The sequence below is a fragment of the Mizuhopecten yessoensis genome, unplaced genomic scaffold (genome assembly GCF_002113885.1).
Source record: "Mizuhopecten yessoensis strain PY_sf001 unplaced genomic scaffold, ASM211388v2 scaffold10227, whole genome shotgun sequence".
NCBI classification, from domain to species: Eukaryota; Metazoa; Mollusca; class Bivalvia; order Pectinida; family Pectinidae; genus Mizuhopecten; species Mizuhopecten yessoensis.
In genome coordinates, this window is record NW_018408441.1 from 527443 (window position 1) to 550584 (window position 23142).

Genomic DNA, 23142 nt, shown 5'->3' on the forward strand with positions numbered 1-23142 from the left:
TAAACTGTTGTTGTTTTTCAAATTCATAAAATTCTGGGGTTATAGGCACATCCCTTCCTTTTTCAAGTTATTTATACAAATCAGGATTTCCACCTTTTGGTCCCTAGCGTCACCAATGAGTCCCAGAAAGACCAAACAGCTGTAGGATGCATTGTAATACTGTAACTTTTACAAAATTTTATATCTTTTGTGTGTGTCTTACGTTCAGTTTTCATCAGTTCGTTTCGTACGTCATTAACAGAAACAAAAAGGTTTGGTCATTATACAAAACACAGGGCTGCTTTTACGCAAAATGCAGTTATAATTTAATTTGTAGTAGTGCCCATTACACAAAATCAGTCCTATACAAAGTATAGCTCAGTATCATGGTTTCTGCTCCGAGGTTATTCAATCTCCTCAGGCAGAGATTTCTTAACTATCTCTGGTGGACATGTTCCTATTGAAGGCAAGTTTTGGTCATGAATACAAAACACTGTCTAGCTGATGAGTGCGCCCCACGGGACCAATGGTCGTGTTAAATACACCCAAATCGTTGACAGTCTTGGCCATTTGTAGTCAAGGTGTTTCGTTTGACGATTCTTGTAACAGCTAATTGTGTGATGAGAGGAATACGTAATTATATCACATTAATAACAAAAACGGATTACAAGTATCATTTTCTTCTTTATCCTTTAAGCAGAACAGTGATAGCGAAGTAAATTATATTAGATTTTATCAAGAAGGCTACAGACATTTCTAAATGTTAAGAGTTTCCGAAGTAGCGAACGAATACGACACCTTCAGCATAGCTAAAACACATTCCTTATCTTCCTATTTTAGAAACTTAATTTTCAAACTATGCCTTCATCGCTGCTACACGAAACCAGAGCGCTCATTTATTGACATGTATGTTGTACAGCTCCTAAAGGTGGGTTGGGGAGAGGTAAACAGAAACAGTACCTAAGAAACCCAAATGAAAGCAAGAACTTTTACACCTAAATGTTAAAATTTGAAGCTGTAAATGTATTTTCAACATTTTGTGAGAGTGATAGGGGACTAATCATGCAGTGATGTCAAATTGTTGTTCTAAATGTTGATATAAGAATTGAAATGCAGATTTCTTTTTAAATATTTGCGATGGTATACAAAACATTTTCGTTCGAACGTTCTCTTCAACATGTACTACTGCACCTTATGAAATTTGTCTGAAAGGAGCCGTGTTGCATCACATCGTAAGGCATTCTAATTCACATATATTTAGCAAAACGGAATAAATCGAATCTACGGGTATTTTTTGGGACGGTGAAAGACGCTACAACATGTACAATTTAACATTTAGGGGATAATCCTACTGTATTTTAAATTTGCATCGGTATATATCGTGATTATACTGTTGCAAATTGTGTTTTAAACGGATATTTGCGATAGTATAATCATTAAATATATTTTTTAGTGTTTTTTCTTAAAATTTCTGGTCATTCTGCCGTGGGTTGGTGACGTCAGGAATATTCAAAGTCAGGCGAAATTACGTTGACCTTTCGGGATCACGCTATTGACATCATGAACAAACAATTCCATGACGTGGCAGGGCCGGGTCAGTCGGGGTCATCGACGTCAATAACAATCACCATCAGGGCTTCATATTCTTTTTTGGCCTCATAAAAAGAAAACATTCAACTTGAATTTATTTACCAATATCTGTTATAAACTTCATATTGGTTAATTGGTTCTATCTTTTTTGGTGTAGAATTTTTGACAATGCGCATGCGTAGATGCCCTACCATAGCAACGAAACTGAGTTGCTATGCAGAAATTGCCAAAAATATGATGTTTTGGGCAGTTAGCATGCGTAAAAAAAGCCTTCGTATGTGACAAACAAAAAATCCTTTCTACGAATGAACACTGGTATAACAATGTTTAAGCGAGTGAAATATTTATTTGTTTGTTGCATGCGGAGTCTTTCAAAAATTGAAGAGTGCTTATTTAATTTCCTTCAAAATGGCCAATTTTCAATCAAATAGCGCCAGCGGACGATATTCTCGCATTTTATTATGAACATGCGGCTTCATGTCTCACTTTGTAATGCAATATCTCCTTAACCAGTTGTCGAATGAATTTTAAATTTCATATTTGTGTACTTCATTTATTCCAGATTACAAATATAACTACTAGCTATAAATGAGGCCGAAAATGAGCCTTAACGCCCCTAGTCCTTTGACTATTATTTTGATTGCCCAATCAAATGTCGTCTTACATCTCAAATCATTTAGAATTACACTCATAAAAATCAGAATGATATAAATCATTGCTTCATGTAACTTTTAAAAATTAACACGAACTTTATGTAGCTGTGCCGCCAATATTGCCTTATTCCGATGTTTTTTTTAGCATTACAGAACATTAGTGTGCATCTCGTGAACCAAACGATGTAGAAGATACATTCACATCTATAACTCAATAAGGGACACCGTGAAGCTGCCTCAAACCGACACTTCTTGTTGATTCCGGACTCTTAAGTTGTGAGCCTATGATCTCTTTTATAACTCACCGGCAGCCTTTTATGTACTTGTAAACCGATTATAACAACCTGACATACTCCATGAACATGTCACAATCTAAGCCTGTATTTCATTTCATCAAATTTTATTGACAAGATGTCATAATCAATTGGATTGAATAACAGGCAAAGCCTATATAAATTCTCTCCGTCAAATGGCCAAAGTTGAATAAACAAGGAGACATAATATTTTAGACATGTTGCAAATGAAAAAAATAACACAAAATAATTCATAATAACACAAGGCTAAGGGGAAGTAACTCATGAAGGAAACATCTCACACACACACTTACACACACATACAAGTACATGTACAAATACATTTATTTCAGCATATATATACACTATCATAGACAGATATTGGCAGGCTTAGACCAAAAGTCCATGTGCATATATTGCACAGGTCACTGCTACCAACAACTGTTACAATTAAAAATAATAAATTCATTTAATACATATAAAGTGTAATTATTTACAATGTCATGATAAGTACACGCAATAGACAGTAGTCATGCTCAACTAGAATCTCCTGGATGAAATATAGAATATATAGTATATTTTTGTATACCATCATGGCTTTAAGTCATATAAAAATTAAAACGACGGGATTTTCCAATAAAAATATGCACATCATCAAGTATTCTTCTATTTGTAAGCCCATCACAATCAGGACAGCCCTGGAGAAGAATGTTTTTATCAATGTGGTTGTGGTTTCCATAACTATTAAGAGAAGTGAACAAAGTTGTTCTTTGATTATTAAAAATAGGACATTCCAAAAAGTAATGAGATACTGTTTCATGTTCAGCAGAGCAGGTACAAGCAGGACTATTAGTAAGTTGGTCATGGTGTAAATCATAATTTAAATTACTGCAAGAGTTTCGAAGTCGACATAGAATAATACTTGCTCTTCGGTTAAGCCTGTATTGCATTGAACAGCTTCAAACGTGGCTCGTTATCTTTATATTTGGATGTGAAAATAGTGTATGTTAGGTCAAGCTAGCGTTAATGCAGTCAAATTCGCCATGTAGCAAGTCTTTGAACATCACCGCTAACGCATGCTTATTACGAGTTCTGTGTTTTATCTGTCCCGCTATAGTGCAGCATAACTGAAGTTGTTTCGCTCGTATCTTAGGCATTAATTACATCACCCTTCACTTTCACTTCGGTCAACTCGTAGACATTGCTTTGAGATTCGATTATGACAATAATGTATTACTGTTTAGGGGCATAAGACGCTCACGTAACCAAACGTATCTCGAACATGATGTCATTATCCCTTAGGTATCAATACAAAACAAGGTTAATTGTATTTCAGTGAGATGCTTAATCATATCTGGTACATGTCCCGCGTAAAGAAAACAATGCTCCAATCATCTCACTTACCGCCTGACAGCACCACGTGATCACCCGTGGTAAACAGGGAGATGTCAAACTATCTGTATCAAATTGTTGAGGGCTTAAAAACCAATCCCTCTAAACAGTCATCACATAAGGATTATATCCTACTCTATCACTCAATGTACGGCCTATCTCACTCTATTTGGTAGTTGGGGTAAGTTTGATCAACAAACGAATGTGTGTCAAGCCGCTCAAAATCTGAATGTCTTACGTCGTATATTGAGCCGATTGTAAACGAACTTAGTTAGCAAACCGATTTTCACAACCCTAACTGACCAAGCCGAGACATTCCAGGCAATTTTTAATCTAAATTCGTTCCGAAAGTTTATTTCGTTTTACAAATAATAGAAAATAGCTCCATTTCATGATGTTAATACTATATTGGTTTTATTCGTTCCTATCTTAAGTTTGATAGCATCAATGTTTACTTCTTACAAATAGTCATATTCAAAGTGCAGATATTATAACATTTGTTGATTTACTCTGCCAGGGAAAATGAGCACGCGATATATAAGGTTGTAAGAAAGGTTTATCCAAAATGCCTGAAAATGTAACACGAAATTTGTTATGATAGACTTTAGTTTTATTTAGATAGACTGTCGTTTTACATTCAAAGACTAGAGTTGCTTTTAGAAATACATTTTCCTTGAGCATTTTCGATCACAAGTTGTATTGAAAATGTGTAACCAACGCAAGACAAATAGTTCAAAGATGGACGCAATAATAGAACAAAACAATACTTCCGCAGCCGTGCAATATATATATCAAGCAATGTAATAAATGTGTCTAGACCTGATGTCGGGACTGATCGTTTGTCCTCAGGGTCGATCCTGTCACTGGAATGACACCTCTAACCAAATAAGTAACACATCGCTTGCCAGTGTATGTACGCAATCGCAGCAGCCCTTAGGTGACAGTTACCTGAGCTCCAGATCAGATTAATCCTGCCAATAGGCTTCGTTTTGGTGCCTTTCTGATTAGTTTTTTGTTCAAATTAAATCCGAGGTTATTATGAATAGTGGACGCCCTCATTGTCTCTTACGAAGAATTTGTTTGGGAGAAATTGGTTCTTGTCAATTAACGTCGTTATTTGGATCCGGATTCAGAGATAATTGAATGACGACAACTGTCACAGGGCCGGAGAATTTACGAAATATTTATAATGACTATTTACGAAGTGGTTTATACTCTAGAGCAGAGGCCGTATAGTATGCGGCGACATACCACACGCACTTACACTTTCACGATCCTGTTCATATCTAACACTGAATCCGATTCCCGTGTCACATACAACTAACACACACTCGATCGACAACCAGGAAGTTAATTCCTCCCGGTCGCACACTAAGAATTCCAACTCCCTCTCTGTCGCGCACAGTTAAATAATTTCTTTCATATATTTGTATATTTGTAAAAGCAAATTCACATAACATCAACTGAAAAAGACTATTTGAAATAAAAATGCATAACAAGACCAAATGAAGAACAATCTATATTTGCCGATAAAAATGCATTGATATATTTGCAGATACACGTATTACATTATAGATTATTGATATGGCTTACAACCTTTCTAAGGTTTAGATACTAAATTGTGCTTCCTTCCCAGCGATAGAAGAATTCCAATAGCAAATTTATTTAAGCTAATTAATTGTAATATAGAGATACAAGAACCGTGTACGATGTGAAAACTACTAGACCCTTCTGCGTTGTGTTGGATTTCTAGAATTTTGTACGTTGCGTTGAGTTTATAGAATCTTCTCCGATGTGTTGAGTTTCCAGAATATTGTGCGTTGTGTTGAGATTCTACAACATTGTGTGTTGTACTGAGTTCATAGAATCTTGTATGTTGTGATTTTATACTAAGTATCTTTATTTTGTGTGTTGCAGGCTGTTTGAGACGGAGCCGGACCTAAAACACCTCTTTCCGAAGATCGTCCAGATGAACGAGCAGAACAAGCTTGAGTGGGACATTGACCGGGACATGCTCACGAAGCACGCGGTGTCTGTAATGGAGGGACTTGGCGCAGCCGTTGAAAGCCTGGATGAGTCCGAGTTTCTTAACAGTGTCCTCATCTCTATAGGACAGACACATGTAAAACGACATGTTAAACCACAGATGTTAAAGGTACGTCGTGTTCTCTGTAGGACAGATAAACACTTAAAGATAATTCAAACCTCAGATGTGAAAAGTACGCTTCTATCTCTGTAGGACAGACCATTGCGGAACAAAAGATGTGAATATTACGTCAGATCAAGATAAGCAGACGATATGTCAAACGTCAGATGCTAAACTATTTCAACATGTCAATAAAACAGATAAACACCACTAGACATGTCCAATGCAAAATGTTAAAGATGTGTCTTTATTTCTATAGGACACAAACAACATGTCGAGCCTCAGATGTTAAAGATGTGTCTTTATTTCTAAAGGACAGACACTTCATGTCGAACCTAAGATGATTAAGGCACGTGTTTATTTCTATAGGACAAACACTACATGTCGAACCTAAGATGACTAAGGCACGACTTTATTTCTATAGGACAGACAATCTGCATGTCGAACCTCAGATGTTAAAATTGCGTCCTTATTTCTATAGGACAGACAAGCTACATGTCAAACCTCAGATGTTAAAATTGCGTCCTTATTTCTATAGGACAGACACGCTACATGTCTAACATCAAAGGTGAAGGATCCGTCACCATTACGATAGGACAAACAAACTAAATGCTGAACCTCATCAATCCCTACAATATTTGTTAAAGACCCGTCAATATCTCTTCAGGCCGAACGTCAGTATGTTTGCCTCAGTGACCATGCCACATGTACCTACCACATTCTCACGGTTTCCTGGTTGTTGAACGGCCTTTTTGTTGATTGACCATTGCGTTTAACGTTTTAGGGGTTCCGTTTTATTATGATAGGTGTTTCTAAATGGAGAAATTGCCGGCGGATGTTCTAATACGAAGATGTTCCCCTATTGCTACTCACTGAATGATAACGAGCATAGAACTGCTGTGCCTAATGTTCCAAATAAAATGATTGCTTTACATCTAGTTCTGTGTGTATATTCAGGGACGGCCTTGCCCTTTATGCGACATTTAAGTTGTAATTATTGCGATCGTTTCTATAAGACACATCTTGCTGTTCTTTATAAAACCCGTACTTGATGAAGCGGATGCTGGCTTTTACCTGCTTCTCAATATTTTCTTTATTGATAAAACATCATTCAAATCAAACGAATAGCTAATGTTCATTACTGCTCAGCTAACATCATATACGATTGCAGGTATATGTGTACTTCAAAATGGCTAACCGGTTAAAGCTACCATCGCGAGATAAGAACCGCCTTGATGCCACGCTTAGACGTCTCCTGGTAAAAAGTATTGAGTTTGGAAACCATCTTTTATTACTGGGATGTCAACTTTCATGAGTGGGAACAGCTACTCTTATAGTCATATTATATTATCTTATCTTCATGGCCTTTCATCAGTGCAAAGCAATGCACTATGGTTTGATTGCAGGGTTTGGAGATGAAAAATACCCTGGTCATCCTATATTCCAACAGATCCTTTCTTACGAACGTGGGCTTCACTATGAACTTGTTTCATTGATGCACCATTGGTTCTGTGGCGTCCTGAGCTAGTTCATTTGTATAACAGCTCTCATTATTCCTGAATATCCGACCGGTTTCTTTTCATCTCTCTGGAAAGTTGTTCTATGTTAGATGCCTTGTACCTGTTACAAACGCTTCATGCACCAACATGGGTACAACGGGATCCTCAATCGTATTTTGTGTATCCCGTATTGGGCTTTCATCAGCAGTCATGCACCTTTATTGCTTATATGTTAGTTGGAATCTCCTATTTCTTCTTTGATATTATTCATTGTGGTTTCCGTAACAAGCGATGTGTGTTCTAAGCTGCACATTCAGAGCATTACATAATTGATAGCCTAGTATATTTCTGTTTGGGTTTCAGTTTCTTTTTTCGCCATCTTTTCAAAATGTCATTTCAGCATCAACTCCCCAGTTATATTGAAGTTATATTGACACACGTGTAACATATATAGTTTTTGGCAGAGCCTGTATCTGACAGTTGGCATTTCAATCTATATTAAAGAACAATACATGGCGACCCTAGCACTCTTCGTTGAGACCTTTTGCTATGAAGATCAAATATTACATTTAGAATGATTGGGTAAATAAATAATACATTATGTATTTGTTATATTTTGATTTTGAAAGCGTACTTGAATTGATATTTTTAAATATTTGTCTCTTATCAAAATGATTGACAGGTATGTATACTGTGCAAAAACGTATCGTATCTTAGGAAGCACTCACCGTTGTCATACCTTTTACATACTATTTTTCCCATAATCCTTTTGTGTCCTACTAAAATTTATCATTAAGTAAGGTTTTGTGTATTGTTTCATGTGATGTCCCTCATAAATAGTAACGGGACGGTTACTTATGATAAATTTAGGTCAAAATTTGTAGTTGTTTTCCGCTTGAATATCTTAATTGATTTCTTGTTTGTATTTCATCTCATGAAATAGGATATTATTTTGCTATATTCTAGCTTATCTAGCACTCCACTTGTTTTCTCAATTCAGGGTCGTTGTTGTTTGGTTGATTTTCATCATGTGTTTTGATAGAGTAGTAGTATACGGAATATACAACACGATCTGCCTTACGGTATTGTTGTATATAATCTTCTTACATTAAGAACAGGACAACTTTTCTAGCATACAGTACTAATACTTTATTTGATAACTAAACATTCTCTGACGTCTTAGCGGTTAATTCATAGAATCGAAATACATTTTGAACAATTTGATTACAACATTATAAAAGAAATCCACTGTTTAGCTGTCACTGCTGCGAATGTTATTGTAATCTGGCGTCTTTTTATATTTTTATTTTCTATCTATATGCATAACACATAAAAACACTTTAAACGTGTACAGTCTTTCTCTCTTCACAGATACCTATCTAAATTACAAGCGCATGCATGTGTCTACTACATATATCTTGAAGCATTGCGTTTGTATATCCTGATTTCCTTAATCCGTATTTGGATAAATTTAAAGTGCATAACATCCAGTTTGACACATTACGTTATCATACACACCATGACTTCTTTCAATCATACCTCGAAATGTCAAAAAACTATAGACAGGTTTTTTTCTGATACATAATCTTAATGTCCTTCTTATCAAACTCAGTAAAGTAATCATGAAAAAAATGCTTATTTTTCTGCTTTGAATGTGTTGGCTGTCGTAAGTCAGTCGGCTGAGACTCCAGAAGATTGTTTCGAATCAACACTTAGTGTGAAGGATGATGGTAACAACACACATGTGATTGCGTATATAAAATTTGCCAATAGATACAGTATGCTTACCGTATAAAAACTAATTATACTGCACCATACAGCTGTTTTGTCCATCTAGGACTCATCAGTAACGTAAGGAAGTACAAAAGTGGAAATACAATCTGTTTTAACTATCAATGAAACACATTAGGAGATGCGTAATGTCTCTTAATTTCGTTAATGTTTTCCCCTGAACAGGACTGCGGATCTGATTTCCTGGATTTGGCTCTACTGTAGCAAGGTTTCGTCTCTCCGAAGAAAATCTGCTTGCCTTTTTGTCGTGGATTCATTGTTTTATTTTTGACATCCCCATTATGTCATCGTGCGTTTATGATGATACTTTTAATCTTTTACATGTTCCAGATGACGGAAAGTCTTGAGACATAGTATTTTTGTAAAGCTATCTCAATAAATTACATATTTCAATTTTGCCCCCCTCAACATTTCACATAGTCTTCGATAGATCAGCAGACGTGCTCAATATGCTTCTTTAACAGAATCTCAAAGTTTACTCGTGTATATTCTCACAACACTATATCGCAATGTTGGTGTTCGATGACGGTTTTGGTCGTACTGTATGAAATCGCAATGTTTATTGACGGAAAATTGCTTACGCTCTATTTGATTCAAATAATTGTGAGGATGCTAGACATATAATTTCTTATACGGATGTTTTTCACTTGTTTTGCTCACTTGATTGAGGTAGGTGATACAGCCAGTATTGATGATTAGTGTTGCTGAAGCAGACTGATGACCCTCGGCATGGCGACTATCCATCCACGATCGTCAGACAGTTCTAACATTGACGAAACGAACACTTTCGTCTGCTGCACCCACGCCCTATCAATATACACGATCGTAAATCTAATATATGTAAATATATATCATATAATTATTGCGAAGAGAGGAACGATCGATTGCGTTTAAATTGTGTATGGGGTCTTACTGTAAGCAGCTGCTGCAACTGTTATAAATCGACACTGTCATTATGATTATATCAGACTGCGGTTTTATAATTAATTATCAATTCATTAATACTAGTTCCAAACGTTTACTAAAACATTTGACGGAAAGATTGCTGTTTCAAGGTTAACAATTTACATCAACACTTCCGACAAAGTGATTTGATCTAATGATGTTCGCTAACGTATCCATCAAGTTTTAATTTTGTTCAATTGATTATTCAGTATTTTATTCGTGTCTTGAATCAAAGTCGCCTTCACAAATAAATCAACAGGAGCAGCACTTAACATTTAGATTGGATTCTATTTGTAATATCCGTCACACCCCACAGGTTGAATAGCACCTTCTGAAAAACAGCAAAAGGAATTCATACAGCAATACTGATTGAACTCACTTTCAGCAAAACAAACTGATCATACTGTAAAGTTGAAAGAACTCTGTCCTCAATAGAGACCTTTTTTCTTGTTTAGAAATAACGCAAGGTGACCGGGCTGCTGATTTCCGGCTTTCCTTGTACCTGCAGGTTGGGGATCTAGAAAATAATGCACCTGCTGCTGTTACATGTATCCACTACATGGACCGTAAGAGGCAACTAATGTATGAAACCCTGCAGAGTTGGGGATCTGCTTGTGTGCCCTCTACTTGGGGACACAAAGGGAACCAAAATTAATCCCCTGCAACTATAAAGTTAGGATCGTTGTATTTCTGATTACTTCTAACTACCTATCATTTCCTGGCGCCTTATTTGTCAATAAATCACATTTGGCTTTGATGTTGAACGTTCGCCCATGCGAGGAAGGCGATGGGTTCTGTCTCCAGGCCGGGACATGCCAAAATCATTAAAAATTATAACGTTCAGCAATAAGGGAAATGGCGACAACTGGTTCACCAATTGTCAGTATAATGTGACCGGCCGGAATGCTGTGCTGGGTGCTTTCGGCGGCAAGGTATTTCAGTAAGATTGCACTTAAGTCGGCATTAGATCCGCGCTATGAAAAAGAGGCAATTACACCAACATACCCTGCCTACTGCACATACACCCATGCACGCATCCACAACATACATGGAGGCACGTCCTTAAACGACCATTACTGTTAATAGGATGTTAAAAGAAAAAAATCAAACCAAACAAATCAATTAAAGGACGTACGATCGTTCAAAATGAAGCCTTTTCAGGGTAACGCGTTATTGTAATAGAAACAAGATATACAATTAGATTTTACTGGAAAATCACAAAAAGATACAAATGATACTTCGCTTTTGTCTCATTAATGTCCATCATGGGGAACTGTAGAAGCCCTTACTCTGGGCTCTAGCCAATAAAGTGTCGTTAAAATACTGTAGTGGTAGAAATTGATATGACATCGGCTAGACAATTATCTGGATTCGTATTGTAAAACGAATAAGAGTACAGTTCGTCGACAGAGGTTTCATACAAAATTGCTACATCTTCCTTTTTATGTTTGAACTTCTATTAACTGAATATTTCTTAACACAAAATTGAAACAAAAAACATTTTGTGTTTGGGAAACCTCTACATTTGATAAGACATAACGCAATGGAAGTTAACACAAACTCCTGTGCTATGTTCATCAGTGTCATGTACAGATTCCTATATCCCTTACAGGTCACGAACAGGAAACCCATCGAACAACCAAAGAGCTACTTAAGTGAGATCGAACGTATCTTTAAAGAATACGTGAATCTCGTTAAGTGGAATCCTTTAAAAGCTAATGACATAACACACACTCTCCCCTGTACCTCTTTGGAAATGCAGTACGGTTTAGCAACGTTATAGATGTGATTCAGCATGTATTGACTTTAAAAGAGTGATATGTTGATGAATACTCACTTTTGGATGTTGCCTGTGTTATTTAAGTAACGCGATGCTATTTCAGATCTACAAGATATCCCTTTAAATTTACTCTGTCTTTGTTTTGATATCTAAGGAATGTCTTGTCTGTTTTATGCAAACAGTGTCATGCATATCTAAAACATTGAATTTTAAAACAATTTCCAAAACTTGTGTCTCTGATCAAATGGTAAGCATGTGCTTTCTTGGATCAGGTGGGGAAGCTGTAGTGGTTTCACATGTGTAGGCGATAACATCTTTTGTTTTGAAACAAAAGGGAACAGTGGCATTAATTGTGTTAAGATGGATTTAACAAAATTTGTTGTACTCGATTGAATTTAGAAACAAAAACGAAACCAATGCATATAAAAATTATTGTGAACACAATGCAACATTTACCTGACACGAACAGTTTAAATGTTTTGGTAGAAAATGGTACTATACTTGAATAACAAGAGGCAATTATGTCAAGCATATTTCGTCTCGCTGACTTGCTTTATATAAAACAAAGTATCACATATTCATAACTTCCAACACCGTTTGAAATAGAATAGAAAAAATAGGATATAACTGCTGTATTAAGTTTGGAAAAACACGGAAGATAGACGTTTGTATTTCTTTTGAGATATTCATGTGACGAATTCTTCAATATAACTCTAGATATATGTTTTATAGCGGATCTTTACACTTCTTCACAAACGTGTAAACTTCTTAAAAGAACACTCCTGCAATGATTTCATTGTTTAGTTACCCAACAACTTCTGATTAAAGAGGTATTTCTTATTTTTTAAAACAGCAACAATTGATTTGTTGATTTGTGTATCTTTGACACTAACTTTTTGCATTTGTAGCTATACATTCAACCTCGAATCACATATAATATCAGTGTGAAATTCAACACCGGAAGATTCCCTTTCATTCTGCAGTAGTTTTTGTCCTTTTACCAGTTTTTCACAAAATTGCCGACTCTTCATAAACAAAAATTAATCATAACTAGTGTATTTAAAACGATGTCATAGTTATCTTTCCCGTTTCTGATCTTCGACAATATTTAAAGGATACATTTATATTCAGGATGGAATCTTGTAGGAATTTTAATCAAAGTATAGAGAATAATAAACGAAATTCAGAAACGTTGCAAGGATCCTTGAACCGTGTAAAATATTACCAGATTTCCTTGTGTATGAACCATTGCAACTTTTAAGAGGACTAACAAAGTACAAATTAAATTCGTTTTCTAAAGTATTGTATCCTGGATATAAACAATGTTTTACCTTAACGTTTTCCCTTTATATGTTCTACATAAAATAAGGTTTGCGTTCTAGAAAGCAGAGGCTAATTTAAACATGGTCTCGCCGTAACAGTGTCAAACATAAAACTTCTTATCGTTTTTCCTGTATGCAATTCTTCACAGTTTTTAAACATTATAACGAGAATAAGATGTTTGGAAGAAGTCCCTATGGTAACAATATACATAATTAGTCTAGCCGGCCGATCTAGATCGCAATCTACCTTAGCGATGTCTAAAACATACAGACGACAAAACCAGATTCGATCTAAAGAGATACGGAGACGACACACCGGAAAAGTGGTTCTCTCAGTTGAGTTACACGGGAAGTTGAAACAAGAGTGCCATTCACCCTATCTAATCATGAATAATTCACAAAGTACAATATGCAAATTATATCTTGGATTTAGATAAGAAACAATATGCCAGCATAGGCAAATAACTAAGAGCTATAAAACGCTTTTAGCCGGATCACTGTAAAGCACGTGCTTTTCCCCTAGTCCATCCCCTGCCGGGCACGTAGCCAAGAAAATCTGAGTGCTGACAATAAACTGGTGTCCGTCGGTACTTCCCGTCTGATATTCAATGATGTAGCCATAATATTGTACAACTACAAAATGAAACAAGGAAATGTCTGCTTACGAATCTTTTGATGAAAATGACATTCGGTTTTATCATAAGTGTTATACATATGTATTGCAAAGCATACTACTTGAGTAGAGTTTATCACATTGGAAGAGGTTAATGCATTTGGGAAAATGGTCTTGATTTGATTCTGTAAATTCACTCTATATGGGGTAATGATATATAAGGTGAACAAAAATGCAAACATGCATGTTTGTGTCATATACCCCCTGTTTTACAGAACTCCCTTAAAACCCTATATAAAAAATGTGTGGTTTTGATATTTTGTACTGCTCTTGTAATAGTATTAGTGCATATGTATATACCTTATGTGTTCAGACTATAAGGTTGTCAAGAATATAAAAATCTTCATTTTCTATTTTGAAACAAAATAAATTTCAAAATAAAAAAAACACCATATGTAACATGTTTCTGTTACAGATACTATGAACATCCCTGCACTGTAACCGAATGAAGACTGATTATATAAAATTCATTGTATATAAAATAAACAGATAATCCCTCAATTGAAGCAATATCGAATATGCATACTAAAATGTGCTTCAAAGATTATGGTCTTACTCTGGACCGTTGTCTATCATATTAATAGTAAATATGATTTCAAGTAATAAATGTTTACCCTTTTGACTTTTGCAGAGACTCTGGCCATCCCTGAACTACGGTCTAAAACAGGTGCTGCAGTCTAAGTACAATAAGGAGGTGAACGAAGCCTGGAAGAAGGTCTACTTCTACATCGTGGCACACATGAAACGGGGTATGGAAAATCCCGACCTCGACATGGAGTACGACCACAGATGAGGATATTCCGAATGTCCTCCCGTGTAACCACCATCGAACTGATAAACTCGTAAATCGTCACAGGTTTCGTTAATGAATTCATGTATGGTTTGAACAACTGTTCGGTAAATCGTGACGTCAGTTTGGTCATGGTTTTGACGCAACAAAGACAATGTCCTTTACTGTATGTGATGTCGTAGACGATTGATGTGTAGCGATAATGAAATTCAGTTTCCTGATTGTGTGGCCATGTTTGTTAATACGTGTTTATGGTTTTCAACACAATTGCTCACGTCACTACAATGACAGTTGAATTCCATCGCCAGGGTTATTGTGTACAGATTAATTCAAGTATCGGATACCATCGTCAAGAGTATAAGTCGGAGTAGTGTACAAACGACAAAATAGGAAACAAACTATGTGATAAGGTTTTAAAAACATGCTAGTTTACCAATGTAATTTATCAAATCATCTACCATGTGAATTATGTCTAAGCTTACAACATCATAACAGCACCAGGACCAATAATGGCAAATAGGATAATATGTACTTCCTAATCATTAGTTGATCGCCATTTTGCTATCATCACATTGTTTATTTCTGTAATTATTATATTTTGTGAAGATATCTAATACACACGAAAGGTGGCATTTTGGAATGCAATATACTCTGAAGACAACGTGTATAATATACATGTACAGTACTTGTGACCGTTTTTTTCTTCCTGGTGTTGCATGTGTACTACAGTCTGTTATAGGGCATTGCCTGTCTTCCCCGTGTTTCATTCCGTACATAATATTTCTATTTATTAAGATATATTGTCAATGGATTTACTCTATTATATGTAGATATAAAGGTCTATCAGGTATTTTGTTCTGGCAATCATTGCTTTATTCTCTGGAGATCGGAACCGATCCGTAGGACAATCTTAATACTGGTTATGGTCAAGACGTAAGTGTTGTGGTCTCGGAAATGGTTTAGAGAATTTGTTATTCACTAAAGTATCGGCTTTGCTGTAACACACTTATATACATACATATTACTAAAAGCTATTGTATGTAAGTGTTATTTGGTCTTTTATGAAGGGGAATTTGGAGGACAATGTCCTGTGTGAATTTCGACCGTGAATGATTAATCAATATATTATTAATCAGAACAGTATGTATGAATTACATGAACTGTCTGTAGCAGCGAGTAAGTATACAGCTGAAGTGATGTTATATTCATCGCTGATGACACCTATCAGCTGACTGAGCGTCATTTACACGCTACATTTATTGTTCCTTTCACCTGTTTTTCGTTTTAATACATATATATGTTTAAACAAATCTAATTGCCTATCTAGAATAGTTTTTTGTTTAAACAAAATTGTATTTCTTATTTGTTCAATGTATAGCACTCTGATGATAATCAAGATAACATTTTCAGGAAAACAATGTATGGAATGATATGAGGTGATCTATTAAAATCAACAGCAACGGATGAGGAACTTATATCGATATTGACCAATTTGTTATGATATAAAAAGAAACTGTATTTTAAAATATAGGTTAATATTATTTTTTGGATATGAGTTTAACAAACCATTGTTAATGGAATCAAGATAATGAACAATGAAAACTTAATGTGCAATATGAATAATAATATTGACCGTCACTAGAGTACGGAACCTTCAAGCATTTTAAGCACCTTAAACTAGAAAACTTACGCCCAGTCAAGCTGCCGCCCTTTACCGGTAAAATTCCTATTTGCCCAGTGTTAATTTGGCCCTTGACATGCAATGACTATGTACAGTATGTTGTCTTTTAATTTTCGTTGTCAGGATCTATTCACACTCATTAGAGACGGCGAAAAATCCTAAAGAAAATTTGTGACGAAAAATTCCCGGTTTTATCAGCTTGTTCGTTATCTCCTTAATTGTAAGTAGTGGACATGTTTGACTGTTTGTGTGTTATAACGTCGAACTGCACCTGGTGAGTTTGTAATGTTTTGTCTGGGATGATATTCCCAATGCTATGTTCAGACGCCGGAGAACAAATTCATTCGCGTGTAAATGTTAGTTTTTGTAGAGTATATATGGTTAAATAACGTCGTGAGCTATACAAGTGTCCACTGAACTCATTAAAGTAGAAACAATAGTTCATATCATCATATTTTATTCTTCAGAAAAAACTTTGTCAGTAGACATATCTTATAGATAAGATCATATCTTTTTGTAGCTTTTCAATGCTCCACATGTCATCGAGAACAAAACTCGTCTTGTAACGTGCTTTTTCATTGGTTGGTATTTCTCAATGTTACAAATATGATATGCGTCACATATTTTGAAAACGGTATGACGTATTGGTGATATTTGACGGTGAGATCAATACTCCATAATTAACTGAATGGAGTATACATCACATATTCATAAATGGAGCATACACTGTATTGTGTATTAATGTTAAAAACAACGTTTTCTCTGGATATGTATATCTAGTTGCAAACTATTGTGTCGCATTATAATCAAGGAGTCATAATTCATTAGTTTTTTTATTGGTTATCTATTCCGTCTTTGCGTATTGCAGAGTCATCTTCTCTTGTGAGCAGGTATTGATTGTTACGGCATTGGTTTGTGTGAGAAAATTACGTCGTTTTCTCAAAAATTGATGACGTTGCTCTCACAAACAAATGACGTAACAATCAATACCTGCTCACAAGAACAGATAACTCTGCAATACGAAAAGACGGCATTAATGTGTACAAAAAGAATTGCCAGGCTTACTTCAATTTGGTTTTAGATATGCTCTTACATAATGTACAAAATCACAACATTGCATGTTTTATCAAATATAAAATAGGACAACATTTTTGTTAACTACAAACCAACTTCTATGACTTGATTGAAAGTTGTACATGTACTATACTACTTTCCCTTTACTTTTGACAATTCAAGGAAGAACTTAATCTCTCGATTACTTCATTGCAAACAGATTCATTTCGAGTCGAGCTTAAATATTTCACCCTCGAAGCTAACAATGCATGTTATTTGGACCAATTTGATACAAATATGTATTTTCTAACAAAAATAAGAATCTTGTAAAGATGGACATTTTCGCGGTGTTGAAGTGTTCGGGTTTTTTTGTGTTGAATCAAACAAGCGCAAAAATATCCACATGCGAATGTAAATATGTAGAATGTAGATTAATAGGATATAATGATTTTAGAACTATTGCGACGTGAACATTTACACACCACGATAGGTTTAAAGGTGGGTGATAGGGTGGTGCAGTGGATAACCCACTCGCCTTTCACCAAAGTACCCGGGGTTCGATTTCCCGATCAAGAATGAACGGGGTTACCTGCCCGACCACCTGCGTAATTCTTCGAGTGCTCCGGTTTCCTCCCACATTACGACCTCCACGCTCTAGCATCCGGACTAACAAGAGTAATAGATGTTAGTTGAAACAAATTGTTTCATGATTGTTGTAAAATAGTTTGAATATATATAAGTTTAAAGGGCCACAACTCGAACATTTCCACTCTCGAAAATGTCTACTTTAACAATATTTGTACTTTGTACACAAAAAAAAAGATATGTCGTTGTCATGTTTGGTTTAACGTGATGTTAATTGTTTCATTCGTGGTTATTATACCTCAACATATAATAAGGAAACATAGTTAGGTATGTTTAATAACCTGTTTCCTAATCAGTTTTGTATATTGTATCAAATCATGAATTGAAATAAAGTTTGTATCAACATCCAATGGCGTACAATAACATCTTTTTGAAATGGAACATGGAACCATGACAAACAAAATACTGTCGTGAGGTTTGTGCTCTAGCCAATGTCCGGCAAAAGCAAATCAATGCCATTTCTAAGCAAAGGCAGAAAGTTTGTATTAAAACTATTTCAACTGTATCGACCATTAATTCTTATTTTATATACAAAGACTACATTTCAAATACGGTACGTCACCTTTATACAGTTAGTGTCAATAAAGTAGAACATCTCACAGACAGGTCAGTTATATTACCTGTTACGCATGATGACATTTGCGGGTAATAGGCAGAGGATATAAACTCTGAAATATTTCTGGGATATGAATATAAATGTTTAGTAAGAGTCTTACAGTTCATCAGGTATTCCTGCTTATAATTCCATAGCAATTGCATACGACAAGTGTTTCACTACCGGTAGGTTACGTAAGTATCGTACTTCGGGTTGACCATATGGTCGGTGGGTGTTCCCAGAACAGTTTTGATGTCCGTAATTTATAATCGTGTCAATGTGATTTCTAGCTTGGAAAGTTCGTGTTTACGTATTTTACCGAAATCTTAAAACGCAGCATGTTAATAATATATATGTGAACGTTTTGGCAGACGATATGTTAGAAGTGTTAGTTGTAACCTCAACATGTAGAGGCCAAGGCAGATACATTGTATGCAACTGATAATTAGAATTACGATAAGGTTGGTCCGTTCACATTGAACATACAATACGGAATTCTGTAAAGTCAATGGCAAAGGTTCCAAAGGATGGATGACGAAAAACGGACGAAACAGGAAAAGACATCAGCTTCTTTTATTGAACAAATAAACATGAAACCGACCAACCGTGAAGTCGGCATTTCGGATTGTTAACATAAAAAAGACAAATTCCGGGTATTTAGCTAATTCTTCGGAGTGGTTTCCTTTGTATCAATAAATAAACAATTACTATATAATGTCGATAATTTATTTTTCTACCACTATTGCTCGTGTTTAACAACTCTCAGACGATTGATTGTCTTCACTTCCGGTTGATTAACAAGCTGTGCATTTGATTAACACCTTCCGGGATTTTGATTGGCTGAAATTTGCACTTTGAACCCGCACTACATTTCAATCTGAACTGTCGTCTGTCAACATCAACATGGCCGAGTTGTCATTGCTGCCGCTGATACAAATAGGTGATCGGATGACGCTTTGTGTGGGAGAAAAGAATGATTTTTTGGATATTTCAAATAACCTGGGTTTCCATAGATTTGGAATCAGACTGGAGTCCAGATGTTAGATGGACACCGAGGCCAGGTACAATATAATCCCCGGGCGGGTCTTACCACCGGCAATGTCCCTCCCCAGACCCTCCTAGACCCTCCCCCAGACCATAACAAAGTTAGGCTCCACCCCTTCTCGGACAGAAGAAGAATGCCCCATTCTGCCCATCCCCCCATCAAAAACGCCAAACAATCTTTCAGATTCCGATGACGAACTCATCAACATTGATATAGATAAATTCATTAGAGATGAACAGAAGGGAACACACAGAAAAAGACCGAATCTGACATGAACAAACTGTCAGTATGTCTCTGCCAAAACTTTAGGGAGTCACGGCAAATCATACAAATACCACCTCGGCAAACTATGCAAACTTCTTTACCTATTTTTCATGAATGTGAAAGGAAAGGATGGAAAAGATCTAGAACCTAGTACTATTAGGGGGATCGCATGCAGTGTTGACAGGCACCTGAAATGTAACGGTTTTCAACAAGTAAGGAATTTCAAAAAGTGACAGAAGTCATCAAAACAAAACAAAAATGAAAAGCGGTGGGAAGGGAAATTCAGAAAATAAAGCTGATCCTATTTCTGATGAAGACATCAACAAATTATATGAAACAAAGCAGTTGGGTAATGACAATTCTAAATCCCTCTTACGGACCGTCTGGTTCATTTCGGAATGCAGGGCATTACAGAACATCATGAAATGAAATGGGGTTATGTGGTCGTGTGTACGACTCGAGAAATGACAATTTTTTGCAATGCAATGAACGCCAAACCAAAACAAGACCAGGTTCCAACCAAGGAAATGTTAGGGCACTACCCCCACGGACATGATCTACTCCCGAAAATCCCTCCCGCTGTCCCTCGGTCGCCTACAACCTGTACAAACAATACCGGCCAGGGACATATTGCTTAGACGACAGTACGTTTTGTATATCGGCCAACATCGGTAAACAAACTAAGAAAATTCATGTCGACTATGACAAAAAATGCAGGTATGTACAAATGCACAACATATATATATTACTCTACTGCAAAGTAATATAAACCTTCAACTCATAATTTACATAGAAAAAGGCATGGAAAAGATGAAATTTGTCAATGCATCGATTCAAATTCCGCGATTCAGTCAATTGCAAGCACAAGTTGGCAGTTGCCTGTATTGAATTGAACTTTCAGGTCTGACGTGGTCAAAATCTGTATCGACTGCTGCGCCGGCAAAATGACTTAACAAGCCATAGCGCACGAAAATACCTAGTACAGAAGTTGAATGACAGTGGAGTACCTCCGAATCAAATAATGCAGGTAGATTATCTAGATAATAGGCCTTCAGTAAACAGCTTTTATTAACAAACCATACAATAAACAATAAGCTAGAATCTAGTCAAAACTGGTTGAAGATAGTGACTTACCTCAGTATTAAGAATTATTGAATCAAACAAGTCTATTTCGACTGTTTTTATCATTTGTTACATTATCAAATGTAAATTTTTGATATATTCTTGTTTTGTAAAACAAAATATATGTTTCATGACGCTTTAAAATTAATCTACGTGTTTTGAATATTAATGAGTTTGTATATATTACTACGCGAATCAAATGGGTGCATGTAAACAAATACACGACAGCCAGCACCCGTCGGCTGAAAAAATAGTGGTAGAAACAGTTTATATAACTCGTGTCGGTTGACTAACATGTTTATTTAACTCTCGTTAGTTAATTTTCAAAATGTATTCCACTATATATATTCAATGTTCAACGTAATACACATGAAACTTTCTTTAAATGGACATGTGTTTTTCCTTACAGATTACTACTGAAGGACCATAAGAGGCGATTACAACACGGCTTCCTACCAAATCCTTTTTGACATAAACGCTTCTTCGGAGACATTTAGGAGACTTTTTTCCATTACTTTTCTACAAAACAAAAGTTCACGGTATTTCATTGTGACTACCTTTTACTAATTCTCTGTAGCTTGACCTTCCTTTGTTGAAGACCATCAAAAGTAAGAATTTGAACGTCTTTAAAACTATTAAAATGAAGATAAAATGAAGATTTTATTGTTCGAACAAGCTTCGTCACTTGTCTAATACTCAATAGCATAAACAGATCTAATGTTTGTGGTATAAGGAGATATAACCTTTATCTGATCGAGTATGACGAAATAATGTTTGTACACGTATAACTTATAAGGATACGTTATATAACCATTCGAAACAGGTTCAGTTAAATCATATCTCACTCATCAGCCACACAAACAAATATTGATCGTCTGTGTCAATTGTCAGACAGATATTTTCGCCCTGTGTAACTAACGACACATCAGGGATGAAATGCAATAAACGGCATGAAAGTGCAGTCAGGAGCAGCGCACTTCCGTGCCGTGGTACTAATAACTCAATTGTATGTATTAGAAAACAAAATAATTTTAACCACTGTTGATGACATGGCGTCGAAATTACAAGTGCAATTTTAGATAATAATTTGATTTAACTTAAAAATGTATGTGTTAACTCAAAGACAAAACATATAAACCCTCAAAGCCTGGTATAATAAAACAACGAATTCAATTAATAGGTAAAACGTGTTCGTCAATTGTCATACAGGAACGGGCGACAAACACGGAGAAGGGGAGGGATCATACACACACAGTACAAGGGATAATGTGGCAGGTATAGGCGGTACACATGGGGAACAATCACATACAATGCAAGGGAGGGGAGGGGGATTCTATGGCAGGTATAAGCGGTGTATGGGAGGAGGGTTGCTTTCACACACAATACAATTAAGAGCCTGGTATTAGCGACAAACATGGGGAACAATCACACATAATACAAGGCTACGATGACATGTATTGGCGACAGACATTGGTAATAATCAAACACAATGCAAGGGACACATTCGCAGGTATACAATGTAGACGACAAACAGAGAGACAATCACAAGCAATACAAGAGACACATTGGTAGGTACTAGGCGACAGACACCGGTGACAACCAAACACAATACAAGGACACGATGACGGGTACAGGCGACAGGTATTAATGATAATCAAACACAATACAATTAAGGACACTATGACGGGTATAGGCGACAGGCATTAATGATAATCAAACACAATACAAGAGTACACATAGGCAAGTATAGACGACAAACACATGAGTTGGTTGGTTGGTTGGTTGTACAGGGTTTAAAGTACTATCAACAGCTAAGGTCATTTAAGGACGTGCCTCCATGTGTGTTGTGTATGTGTGCATATGTGTATGTGTGCATATGTGTAT

General features: G+C 36.0%; 1 protein-coding gene across 1 annotated transcript in view; it reads left to right on the top strand.

Annotated features, from left to right (window-relative positions):
- The window catches only part of LOC110459825 (neuroglobin-like), a 93347-nt gene extending 75913 nt beyond the window's left edge, over positions 1–17434 (top strand). The window contains exons 2-3 of the mRNA XM_021512277.1: positions 5825–6062; positions 14695–17434. Of these exons, the coding sequence (XP_021367952.1) occupies positions 5825–6062; positions 14695–14856 (400 nt within the window). The 3' untranslated portion in view covers positions 14857–17434. The remainder of the gene's footprint in view (positions 1–5824; positions 6063–14694) is intronic.
- Positions 17435–23142: the final 5708 nt, after the last annotated feature.